The 12,374-nt window shown below is 38.3% G+C and overlaps 1 protein-coding gene across 2 annotated transcripts in view; it reads left to right on the top strand.

Annotated features, from left to right (window-relative positions):
• The window catches only part of LOC134539682 (DNA ligase 3), a 454,246-nt gene that overhangs the window by 404,042 nt on the left and 37,830 nt on the right, over positions 1–12,374 (top strand). For both annotated transcript variants that reach the window (XM_063381877.1, XM_063381878.1), the window contains one exon: positions 10,351–10,439. In XM_063381877.1, coding sequence (XP_063237947.1) covers positions 10,351–10,439 — 89 coding nt within the window. The remainder of the gene's footprint in view (positions 1–10,350; positions 10,440–12,374) is intronic.

Below are 12,374 nucleotides of genomic sequence, written 5' to 3' on the forward strand. Positions count from 1 at the left end.
AATTTACCAGAAAAAAAAAAAAAAAAACATTTTTTTTTTTCGGCATGGCCGGGAGTAGAACCCACGATCACTGAATCCGTAAGCTGATGTCTCAGAAGTCGCGCGCCTTAGACCGCTCGGCTAACGAACGTGATGAAGTTGGTGGGACATTTTACGGTGATGAGGCACTCACTCTTAGTCGAAAGTGTTACAGACGGACAGACAAACAAACATACAGGTGAAGCTAATATAAAGCATGTAATAAAATACGCATCTGTCGCCCATTTACTTTAAATACAGAATTATAAACTACATATTGTGAAAACATTCTGCAGCAGTTTTTGCTGAACGGAAAAACACGGATGAGAAGACAGACGAAATGTGTTTGGTAAGTGATTTTTCGTCAAATGAAATGGAACAGGACAGTGCTTATCAGAATGAAATTACAGAACTACTTTTGTGCAAGGAAATGTATTTTACAAAGACATTTCAAGAGAAATCACCTTTAAATGAAATAGATCTTGCTGACATGGAAGAAATAGACTTAGATTTAGAGGCCAGGCCCCTTTCAAGTGACGAAATTTCTCTTGAAGGGCTGAAATATGTTTCTGGCTATATAGCTCACCGTTTCAGAAATAAATATCCTGACCTTGGTACTACGGATTTCAATTCGGAGGACGATAGCTGGATACATGTACAATCAAAGCGTAACTTAAAATGTCCCACTAATGAATTTTTTGAATTAATAAAGATCGCTGAAATGTGTTTTGATAATATTCATGGCAACAATTTGTGCAAAAAAGAGCGGATTTTTGAATCACTGACTAAAATTATTTGCGGAACTACTGAAAATAAATATCCAGAAGAAGTTATATACTGTTTTGTCAGGACAAGAACGTATATGCGTATCAAGTATTTGAACATGAAATATTTTAACGAACAAGACCAAAAACGCAAAGAAAGATATAAGATGAGGAAAACTACCCTCTAAGATTTTTCAGTGTGATAGTGTCCACTTTTCTTCACCATAATATGTATGTTCATAATTTATTTACGATGTTTTTTAATTACTATATTTAAGAAAAACATTTATTGTGAATATCGCAGCAATTATGTAGGGCTTAAGGTATTTATTGTATTCCAAATATTGAGTATGTCATTTTTATTGCCTTTATTAAAAATAATATATATATTAACAATGTAACAAAATTGCGATATTTTTGTATTGCTATTGCAATTTAGTTTCTTGTAAACATTATTGTAGACTTTTTCATATTGAAATAAAATTTTCTATAGGGTTGTTTGTATTTTAATTTTACAGTTATAAGATTTTTTATATGTTGTTTACTGTTTACAAACATTTGAAAAATATTTCCTTAACCATATTTACATTTCCATGGCAATAGTCTTGTTAGCTTTTCTGGTAACTCTTCTACATGGATGATAAGATGGTGCGACATCTAAAACATATCACACCACCTTTACATAACTATAAAACTAAGAGGTGTTTTCTTTACATAATATTAAAGCACAATGTTTCCTTGTGGCGTAGGTGATTTAGAATTTCCATTTATCTAGAAAAATGGGCTTTCAGAATGTTTTTTAACACACAGTGTTTGGGAAGGTTTTTGAAGAAAAAAATTGACTACGTGTTTTATTTTTTTGCAGCTGAATTCGGGCACTTGCATGAAATATAATTAATCCGTAGGAAGCGCAATGGTTTAAAGTATTGATGTAGAAGATTTGAAAAGATTTATTGAAATAGTGTGAGAGAATGAGCGAGTTGAGTGAGAAGAGTGCGGGAGTGGCCACATGACGTCTGCGCAGTTGCGGACAAAAAATAATCCATTCCGCCTCCCCATGGCGAAGGATGAGTGAAAGAGAAACCTGATAAACCTTCCCCTCCTTCGGGCACGATAGAACCTTATCGGCTGTGTGTTAGAGGGAGAGCGAGATACAACCTTCGAGGTTTTGTTAGTTCCCGCTAGATGGCAGGCCGCAGAGCGACCACCAGCGACACCCTTCCCGTATGAAGGCCATCTCGCCACTGACGAGCTGGAACTAAGCTCCTGACCTCCCTACATAGTAACGGTCACCCACATAGGCATCTAGACTCTTTAGTGATCATATGATACAAAATTAATTGTTTTCGGGCCTGTGACCGTTTTTTACCGTGCACCAATCGCCTTAAAGTAAAAGGTCCTCCAAGTATGCAACTTTTTACTTGGTTCTCATAAATTTGAAATCTGGTATTTGCATGAAGAGTGTGTGTTATTTTCCAGGCAGCTATTTAATGGAGATTATGAATTACATTTTCACTTTTGCAATAATTACAGTTATTCTTAAAACTTAAAAATAAATTTGATATAGTTTTTTAATGTTTCTGATTAAAAAACATGAATTTATTATTGAATCCAGGTTGCACTAAGAAGGAAAACAATAATTTAGATTTCTTAAATCCTGTGCAGTTTATTATTCCGTCTTAAGAAAGTCATGTTATCATGGATTAATAACTACTGCCTATTACAAACACACTGTGTGTTCCTGACACACTGTAGGTGTGTGTAATATTCCTGTGTGTGTGTGCGATTAAAAGAGTTCCGTGTCATGTGTATGATGAGATAAGAGAGGGAAGTATAAAATTTTTATTCTGTCGGTCATGTGATGTCTTTCGTGGCAGCAGTAAGGTCAGAATTTTTTTTCTAAATTGAGCTGCTGGGTTCAGAGAAGTGTTACAATTAATTGGTTGAGCATTTAGTAAATTGAATTTTACGTTTTGTATCTCATTGCCTTCCAATTGGTCATAAAGAACAGTATGTGTTAAATGCAAATTTAACTACCCTGTCAATATTGTAAATAGGACCCACATTTAAGGTACATGTTTTACTCCAAATGATGTGAGGAATAAGCCGTGTGAGTGGTGGTAACTCCTCGTGAATCATCTTTTATCATTATTTTTTAAAAAAAATTGTATCGAAGCTAGGTGGTGAGGTAACATACGCTTAGAGCCCTTTTAGTCTGCAAGCAATTATTTCTGTCGCCACTCATTAGCTAGACAAGTTCTTCGTTATTTCTTAAGGACTTCTAGCACGCATGCTGTCTCTCTCTCTCTCTCTCTCTCTCTCTCTCTCTCTCTCTCTCTCTCTCTCACACACACACACACACACAAATTACTCTCTGTCACACTTTCTCATTCACTTGGTTCTATTTCTCACTCTCTCTCACTCACACACACCTCTTGCAACTTTCTGTTTCCCTGGTACCGACGGAATTCGCCTGTGAAAGTGCGGCTGGGACAGACTCGGGGAAAACTCGCCTTCCTTCCAACGTGATGAAATATTAGCGATTTTAAATTGGTGCTGTTGTAGCTCTAGAAACGTGGCGGGAACCTTTGAAAGCTTACTGCTGTTACAAAATTGAGTTAAAACTTTTTTTTTGAAGTTATACTTCTAATGCGACTTCCAACAAGGTTGCCTTAAACGTTTAACGCTACCATGGAGAATAACGCTACCATGGAGAATTATTTGCATGCAATTAAAAAATATTTTTTAATGATGCCAAATAAATATAACTTCTCACGCACGTACCTAAGTACACGCACCCATTTTTTTACCAATAAACACACGTTTTTCTGTAAGCTATAGCAATTTTATATATCTATAACCGGATAAAATCGACAAAATTAACTCTTTTGTAGAATGAATGTTTTTACAGTTTTACAGTTATGTCCACTGCTTTTCCCCATTCCCGTGCGTGAAATAATGTTCTGCATGCAGATTGTGCACTGACAGCAGGTAATTGCAACGCCTGCCGGGCAGTTGCTAGTTTATTATATAAAATATGCTCATCACATGCTCATCACTGACTGACTCAGAAACTCTGTATGAATTCTGTGTTCAGGCGCTTACAGTGTAGCATTTTCATTGCTCTTTGCTAACCTGTTCCTCCTAGCATTTCTGCAGAGTCCGTGGCGCAAAGATAATTATGCATGGGGGCGTAGCGTCATGTTTTGACGAGGCCGATAGTTTCAGCATTTTTCAGTAGTAAAGTAGCGAGGTGTGGCTTAGTTTGCCACGTTTTGGCCACGTATATCTGTTTAATATAATTCAAGTTGTTGGCCTCATCTTGCTAATATGAATCTACCAACCACTTGCTATGACAGTTTTACAGTGCTAATGATAGTATTAAATTGATCGCTAACAGACGTCAAGGCACGTTTTAAACTGTAGCATGCTAATGTTTTTTGCGAACTCCATTCAATTGAGCACTGTTAATATGGTCACCATCCATATATTGAATCGAATCCACAGCAAGGAATATTATTGAATGTCCAGGGACAATTAACACGCTTTGTAGTTTTTTCAAAAGGTTCTTCACGAAACACAATTTTTGTCAAATATTTTTTTATCATTTCATAAATGTGTCAGAAATGATTGTAATTTGCAAAATATTAATATGAATTAATTTTTTAATAAACATTTCGTGTATATTAAATGAAAGTGTTGGTTATATTCATCATTTTCAAACGAGTGCCCTAGGCACATTTCAACTACTTGGATGAAAGTAAGTAAATGTATGGCCACAAAATAATAAAATGCAGTAGATCTCACGTGATATATTGTAATACCCCAAGTGTCTTGAAGAATAATTAAGTAATTAGATAAAAAGATTTGGAAACTCTGAATACTGGGGCCCTCAATTGATAGCGATAAAAGTCAACAACAGAGACGACACTAGGAGTAAACAAAGAAAATTTAGAGACTCCATACGAACACTTGGGAGAAAAAGGATCGTTATTATTTATTAAATAAATAAAAACAACTGTTACGTCTATAGACTTCCTTATTTTATTAATCATTGTTCTTTCTTTTTTATAGATTAGATTTTCCTTAGTAGCATCTGTTTTTCATTGATAAGTGATCTTATTTAAATTCCTCACATTTACTCTTATTATATTAATTGAACTTATTTACTATCGGGCCGGCCCTGAATGTTTAACAAAAATTACAATACTTAAGAACATTAATGAAATCAACATTGGTAACTTTAAGGGTTGTACATATAGTCCTTGCAAAACATAATATAAATTTCTTCTCCTCGACTTGCTTTTACTGTCCGCTGTCTTAACTGGGTTATACTATTTTTCTTTGAGTTCGTGAATAGAATAATAGAATTATGCGGGTATCACCCGGGGCTGTAGGTAGACGGTGATCGAGGTAGTAGGCCTAAAGATGGTGGGTTCTCCTCAGGAACCGACTCCAGAGGTTCTGGCAGAGGATTTTGGCTGCCCCAAACTTGGAACCCTGTCTGAAACAGAAGTCCAAATTCCAAAGAATTAGACCTGTTTCCAGACAGTATACTTAAATGGCGCAAAAGGCCAATAGAGGGAAATAAAGGGGGGGATGACGTCAAGACTTACCAAAACAGGGTGTTGGTCCTGGCGCTCAGGAGAGGGCGTCTCGTCTCCGAAAACCCGAACCACGATTCGCGGTAGCCACGGAAGTCATCAAAATTAATTAAAAAAAATATAAAAAAATACTAAGGTTCTCTACTTTCAACTAAACTACTGACTGGTTAATATTAATTTTGGATAGGGACTTCATCCCTCTAGTCTGAGCAGACTACATAATATACGATGCGATGTCGATGATTCGCCGAAGATCGCAATTACAAACTGTACCAGTCAGTCAGGAGACGCGCACCGAAGTAAGTTCAGCGCGGGGTATCACCAGAATATCATAAGCGCGGTGTCTCTAGAGAGGGGGGGGGGGGGGTTAGGCTCTGAGCCGAAAACTACCGAGTCCACCCGAAGGTGTCCGGCATAAAAAAATTAGATCTTACTGGAGTGACTGCGCGACTGAGGCGCTATCTTTTGCTGGCGAGAGGAAGTACTAATAAATCGACTAGTGACCGACCAGAGTGTCAATCTAGGGGGTAATGGAGTAACCAGAGGTGCCACCTAGCGGCCTGAGACATAAGGGGGAGAGAGGTTGTCGTTACCTCCGCGCGAGCGCTGGTGTCGGTGCTGCCGACGCCCACAAGTGGCGTTAGTGAACTCAGCCGTCACTAGATGTCGTTAAAGTCCAGAATCGTAACTGCGGCTGTCAAGCCTGAGATGGCCTTGACTTCGGTTAACGTACCCGTGCGGTCGTCGCTCCTAGCTTCTCTTCTGAGAAGAAAGGGTGGTTGAGCAGGAGGGGGATGGCTTCCAAAAAACGCATGGTCTGTGGGACGCAAGGCCCACGGGATCCTCCTGTCGTGTCTTGCTGCTAGTGAACCTTATACCGATTCGTGACAGAGTTAGCAGGGCTCAGCACTGCTTCACAAGCTGGTCTAGGCAAAAGAGGTCACGCGAAGAAATAAAGTTACCGGCCCTCGACGTGCCTGGAGGCGGGAGAAATATTAGCCAGAATGCTAGCCTAGCATGAGGCTGGGAAAGAAATTCAGCTCGCCTCTGAGAACAGAGGCTGAGGGCCTGGCCGTAAAGAAAATAAGATGAGAGAAAAAAAAAATATTTCCAAAAATATTTAAGCTTACAAAATTTTAAATAACGTGCCTAAATCCCTAATACACGGCACAATATTTACAGGAAAAGCCCTCAAAAAACAGCAATAACAAGAAAATAAACTAACCAAGATGGCGCATGCGACCAATCCCTTATAAAGACCAAAAAAATTAACTAAAATTTTCAATTTGCTGAAGTGTTAAGACTTAGAACTTTCGTTCTTGTTTCATGGCTGCCAAACGACTGGTTGTTACGCTGGATTCGCAATAGCGTAACGTGAATAAAATATTATTTTAACCAATCGCACTCGACACTTATTTGACATCTGCGCGACAAAATTCGCGGACGCAACAAATTTTTCGCTTTTTTTTTTCTGTTTCCTTTCACGTCGTGGGCATTACTGAAACTGAGCATCATAATTTGGCAATGATAATTAAACTGGTGGATTGGTAATACAATAATTATTATTGTAGTTTTGATGTTTTTTGTTTTCTCAATTATTTCGTAAAATCTTTTAATAGGTTCACGTAAAATAATTTTTCCTAATAAATTTTTTTTTTTTTTTAATCAAGCACTTTTTTTCTCAAAAAGATCAAACCAGTTTTGTATAAATTGATGGTTGTTGAACATGTAGTTCAAATGTAATGAAAATAAAATGTCATATCCCGGAACGAACCTAGCATTTTTTTTTCTCTTCGTGGTTTGTTGCTACCGTTAAAAGTAGCGCTTACATCCTGAATGAACATCTGTGTTCTCCTGGAAGAAAAGCCTGCCCGAAATAGTATCCTGCGTACGAAAACTTAATGTTACAATTGCATTTTATTTATATAAGTGTATTTGCAATGCTGCACATCTCAGGCGAATTATTTTTCGTTCATTGCACGGTATTTTCTGTGGCATTTACCAGCTAGGTTTAGTAGCTAAATGTAATTAAGTTGTTTCAACAATGAGGAGCTCTTTTTGTCCATCCAAGCATGTTCCATTCAAAAAAATTATTTTCTTGGCAGTGTATAACACGAATATAGAGGTTAACTATTATGTTTCGAGCCACAAGTAGGCTAGTGGAAATGATAAATTAAAATCAAGGGATACGGAATTATAAAAGTGTATAACACGAAAATAATTGTTAAACATAACAAAAATTATATTTTAAGAGGATAGGATAGAAAAGGTCACATCTTGCATGAGTGACGAAAATATATATAAAAAAAGTTCTGCACGACTTGACAGAGTTTTTAATATGAAGACCTAAATGTACTGAAGTAATTAATACAGTGTATAGTTTAAAAAAAATTGCAAACACTTGTTTTATTTATAAAATAAGGGCTTGAAACCAAAAATAATTTATAAACAAATATGAAAAAAAATTGGCTGTAAAATTATAAAATCACATTAGAAAAACCTCTATATCAACAAAATCTTTAAACGAAATATATTTCAATATTTTCTTTTTAAAATTGCACAATAGAATAAGCATAAATTCTCTTAAAATTCTCTAGAAATGTGTGTTTTTTTATTTTTTATTTTTTGCAGTTTCTCAGAATAATATTTTTTTTGTGTCATCGTGAATCTTTTTGTGTATTACATTAGCATTAATTTTGTAGGATAAGTACACGTAGTTCGCATAATCTGTAAAATGTTAAAAACATGTAACAGTTATTTGCCATATTGCAATGTAGCTACCCATTACCGTTTGGACATTTTACATGGTTGTGGATCTTCTGGCCACTGTTTACGTGAATAATACAATGCTTGTCTGACCATGCTTACAGTAACTACAGGCTGGAATTTTTTTGTGACAATTTTTTTTTTTTTCGAAAATGTGTTTTACGAACAAAATTGTTTTATTCGAATAATTTTTTTTGTTGCAAGTAACACACGGCATTTCCCTATCTTGTGCAAATCCTTCCCTGGGAGGAAAAAAAATACGATGTACATAATACGTCCAAAGGAATATGCAATAACTGCATTGAAATGATTTAAACACGAAATTGCCTGCAAATTATCGAAATTCTCACAGAAAATGGCTCGCTCAGTCTCAGAGAAAGCCTTTCAACCGACACGTGGGGGGTGAAATCAAGTGAACATGGACGTAACGAGACTTCTTATTTTCCGCCCAATTTCACCCGAAGTTTAACTTCTCCAATATCGCACGCGAAGTCTAGTCCATGCCGTTTGGTCTCCGAACTACGGGAAGCCTTCTTTTCACAGACGAGAGAGCCAAACGCCCGATCGTGCATCTTCGTTTTTTTTTGTTCATTGTAAAAGGTTAGGTTAGCTACATTATAAATACTTTAAAACATTGTAGACGGTTGATTTGGTTAGGATAGCTATATTAAAGATACTGTGAAATCATGTAAACGGTTTCCCCCGAATAAATACACCTGTTCTGGTACGGAAAAAAAAGCGAGCATGAACTTCGGGGAACTTCGGGTATGGCTCTCTCGTCTGTGAAAAGGTTTGCCAACGTGAGTTTTCGGGTATGTCCAGAAGGACGAGTGAATTGTATTCTTCCCTAGAATCACGCCAAGTAGTAGCGTGCTCGATCCGCTATGTAAAACTGTTTCTAGCCTCGCGCAGGGCACCGTTTATTAAAACAGCAACCGATCTGGTCCCTTACTGGAAATCGTTTTGAATGCAGCCCGCGAGTTAGTTTACGGTTGTATCCCACCAAACATGGCAGTGCTTATTCGCTACATTACCCGAACGTCTTAGGATACCGCCCTTAGGGCGGCTAGGGTAGCGAATAAGCACTGCCTTGTTGGGATACAACCGTAAACTAACTCACGGGCCGTATTCCAGAACATGTCCAAACTTAATCCCAGTAAGAAAACAAATAGGCTACAGTTTCAATAAACGGTACCCTGCGTGAGGCTATAAACTTATTTCAAAGCATTCTAACGGAAGTTTCGCAACCATCGATACAATTGTTACAACAACAACAAAATCCTGGAGTTAGCAACACCGTCACATGACTGAAAATTGTAATTTCTCAAGTACTTTTTAATTTGCGATTATTTATTTATAAGACCATTAAAATGTACCTTAATGTATTGAATGATAGTTTACTGCCATAAAGTTACATTTGGCACGCCAATACCTTTGGTACGTCCCCAGATATTCACGAAAGTGACTATGTACGAGTCAGTGGCGCCAGACGCGGGTCCCACATCTGGACGAAATCAACTAAAATGTGGGCTCTGCGCATGCGCGGAATTTGGGCAACAGATCGGCGACCGATAGAACACTAAAATTTTCCCTAAAATAAGGGCATGGCCATGTCCGGGTCGTTACCACAACGCCGAAATACCATAACGCCGAATGTCAAAATTGACCACAACGCCGACAGCTAGAAAACTGCTGTGTACGACAACGAAGAAATAACAACGGAATGAATTTGTGTGTGTTTCTTAAATGTACCTTAACGCCGAAATACCACAATCAAACCTAACCTTACCTAACCTAATCTAACCTAGCGTAATATAACTTAACCTAGCCTAGCCTAGTCTAACCTAACATAGCCTAACCTAACCTAGTCTAACCTAACCTAACCTAACCTAACCTTTGCGGCAGTCCTGCAATGACATTTTTCGGCGTTAGTGTATTTCGGCGTTGTGGTAATACGGCGTTGTGGTACACAGCAGTTTTCTAGCTGTCGGCGTTGTGGTCAATTTGGCATTTCGGCCTTGTGGCATTTCGGCGTTGTGGTGCGTCCCCGCCGTCGTGTCGTATCGTGCACTAGGAATACGGTTAGATAACAGGTGTAGCATATTAAACACCGAAACCCTTATTTCTGTGTCTTGGAATACTGACCTGTTGTTCGAGGTGGTTGGTTGCGTTGAAACATTCTTACTGTTGTGTTCCAGCCCCTGCCTGACGTATTCCTCGGAGTGAAGATACCACGGCTTCAAGGCGAGATAGAACTTCAGGACGAGTTGTCTCGATATTTCATTGCGTATCCTTTGGTCTGCTTTCTAAATAATTTAATTTTAAGTGTCTTTTTTTAGGTGGTGTTATGATGTTGAGTGCAAATTACTCTAAAAATGTACTTTTTACAGCAAACCTTTTTTAAAGTGAAACTTTTTTGGGCGCGATGAAAGTTAAATTTCAATGCAACGTTTTCGTGAAACATTGTTTTGTTACGTTTCTGACGCGAAAGGTAATTGGCCAAAGAGATATAAAGAGAGCACTATGCTGTACATGTTGATGGGCTAATTTTCGGTCTCCTATTTGTGCGATGATTAGTCCCCCGTCAAAAAAAAATCGATAGAGATAAATGAAACAAAGAATAAGACAGAGAGTGTGCGCATGCGCTTGTTTGAGAAATTAGATATAGGCATATAGGTATCCAATACAGTCAGCTGTGAATGCCTTGAATTTTATATTATTGCTACCAGTTCGCTCACGTTATTCATTGTTGAACCAGCAGCGTGGAGAGCGCTGTTGAGACAGTCCCTGCATTTCCCGCATAGATAGCGCTACCTGTTATGCATTTCATTTTTCTTTGAGAGATGTGGCGTGTTCCGAATGGCAGAATTGTTTGAAGAAATAGTAACACGCACTGTTATTTTATAGTTTGAGTATTTCAACAGTAAGATTTGTTTATTGTTAATGAATCATTATTAGAAAATTGTATTCTCTCTCTTTCTTTCTCTCTCTCTCTCTCTCTCTCTCTCTCTCTCTCTCTCTCTCTCTCTTACTTTTTGTTAATCATCTGGCAACATTGGGTGCCTTTTTTTTCTGCACACAATGGAAGCGTGAGACAGTCTGCAGAAAAAGCGCGCTCTTTGACCTGTCTACTGTGTGGGTGGCAGTGATGCCAACTTGAGGGTTTTCACCCAAATGTGGAGGAAAATTTAAAAAATGGGATTTTATGGGGGGGGGGGGATATTTTTAGGGTAGTTTTTAGGTATAATATAAAATAATTTTTTTGACACAGGTTTATTTCCTTCTAATTAATGTAAAATCGACACTTCTATGGAGTTCTGTGTTCCCCATGGTCTCCAACTTAACTAGCTAGACAGTAGCGACACAATAAAAATAAATATGACAAAAAGTAGTATGATTCAATTGCTGTATTATTTTTATTTTTTTATTCATCCCACGTACTGACACACAAACAATAAACAAGTGAACTTTTTTTAATATCTTATGTGCTATTTTTAATTGAACCTTTTTGTTCAAAACTTTCTTATCAAAAAAATGCAGGTAATTTAATTGAATAGATTTTAAAAATTGTAAATAATTAATCGATTGTGCTAAACAATAAATAACATATCACAAAATGAAACTGTATAGATTGATTAAAAATATTATCACGTTCGAAGTTAGGGTATTTTAATCTGAATTTTGGGGGGATTTTAAAATAGGCTTCGGGGGTGAAAATTTTTTCGGCCAGTTGGCATCTCTGTGTGGTGGAGATAGCTGCATGTTTGAGCTTCAGGCTGGGAGAGGGTGGAGAAGGGGTAAGCCTTAGCGGGAGGGGGGAGGGCATGGCACTTGACCGCGCTGCCGTTATAAAGTGGCCACTCTGTCCTGTCAGCAGCCGGAGGTTCGCGGCTGTCTCTCCCCGTCTCTCTTTCTGTCTCTGTCTCTGTCTCTGTCTCTGTCTCTCTCCCTCTCCCTCTCCCTCTCCCTCTCCCTCTCCCTCTCCCTCTCCCTCTCCCTCTCCCTCTCCCTCTCCCTCTCCCTCTCCCTCTCCCTCTCCCTCTCCCTCTCCCTCTCCCTCTCCCTCTCCCTCTCCCTCTACCTCTTCCTCTTCGGGTAACCCCCGAAGTGCCGACTGAACGCCCGCCTGCGTGCAACACGGGGCCATGTCGCGCCCGCCACGTGTGAACGTGTTGGAATTTTTTAATTTTCTTCTAATTCCACCGTCGTTCCTTCGTAGGTA

Source organism: Bacillus rossius, chromosome 15 (assembly GCF_032445375.1).
Source record: "Bacillus rossius redtenbacheri isolate Brsri chromosome 15, Brsri_v3, whole genome shotgun sequence".
In the NCBI taxonomy this organism is placed as follows: Eukaryota; Metazoa; Arthropoda; class Insecta; order Phasmatodea; family Bacillidae; genus Bacillus; species Bacillus rossius.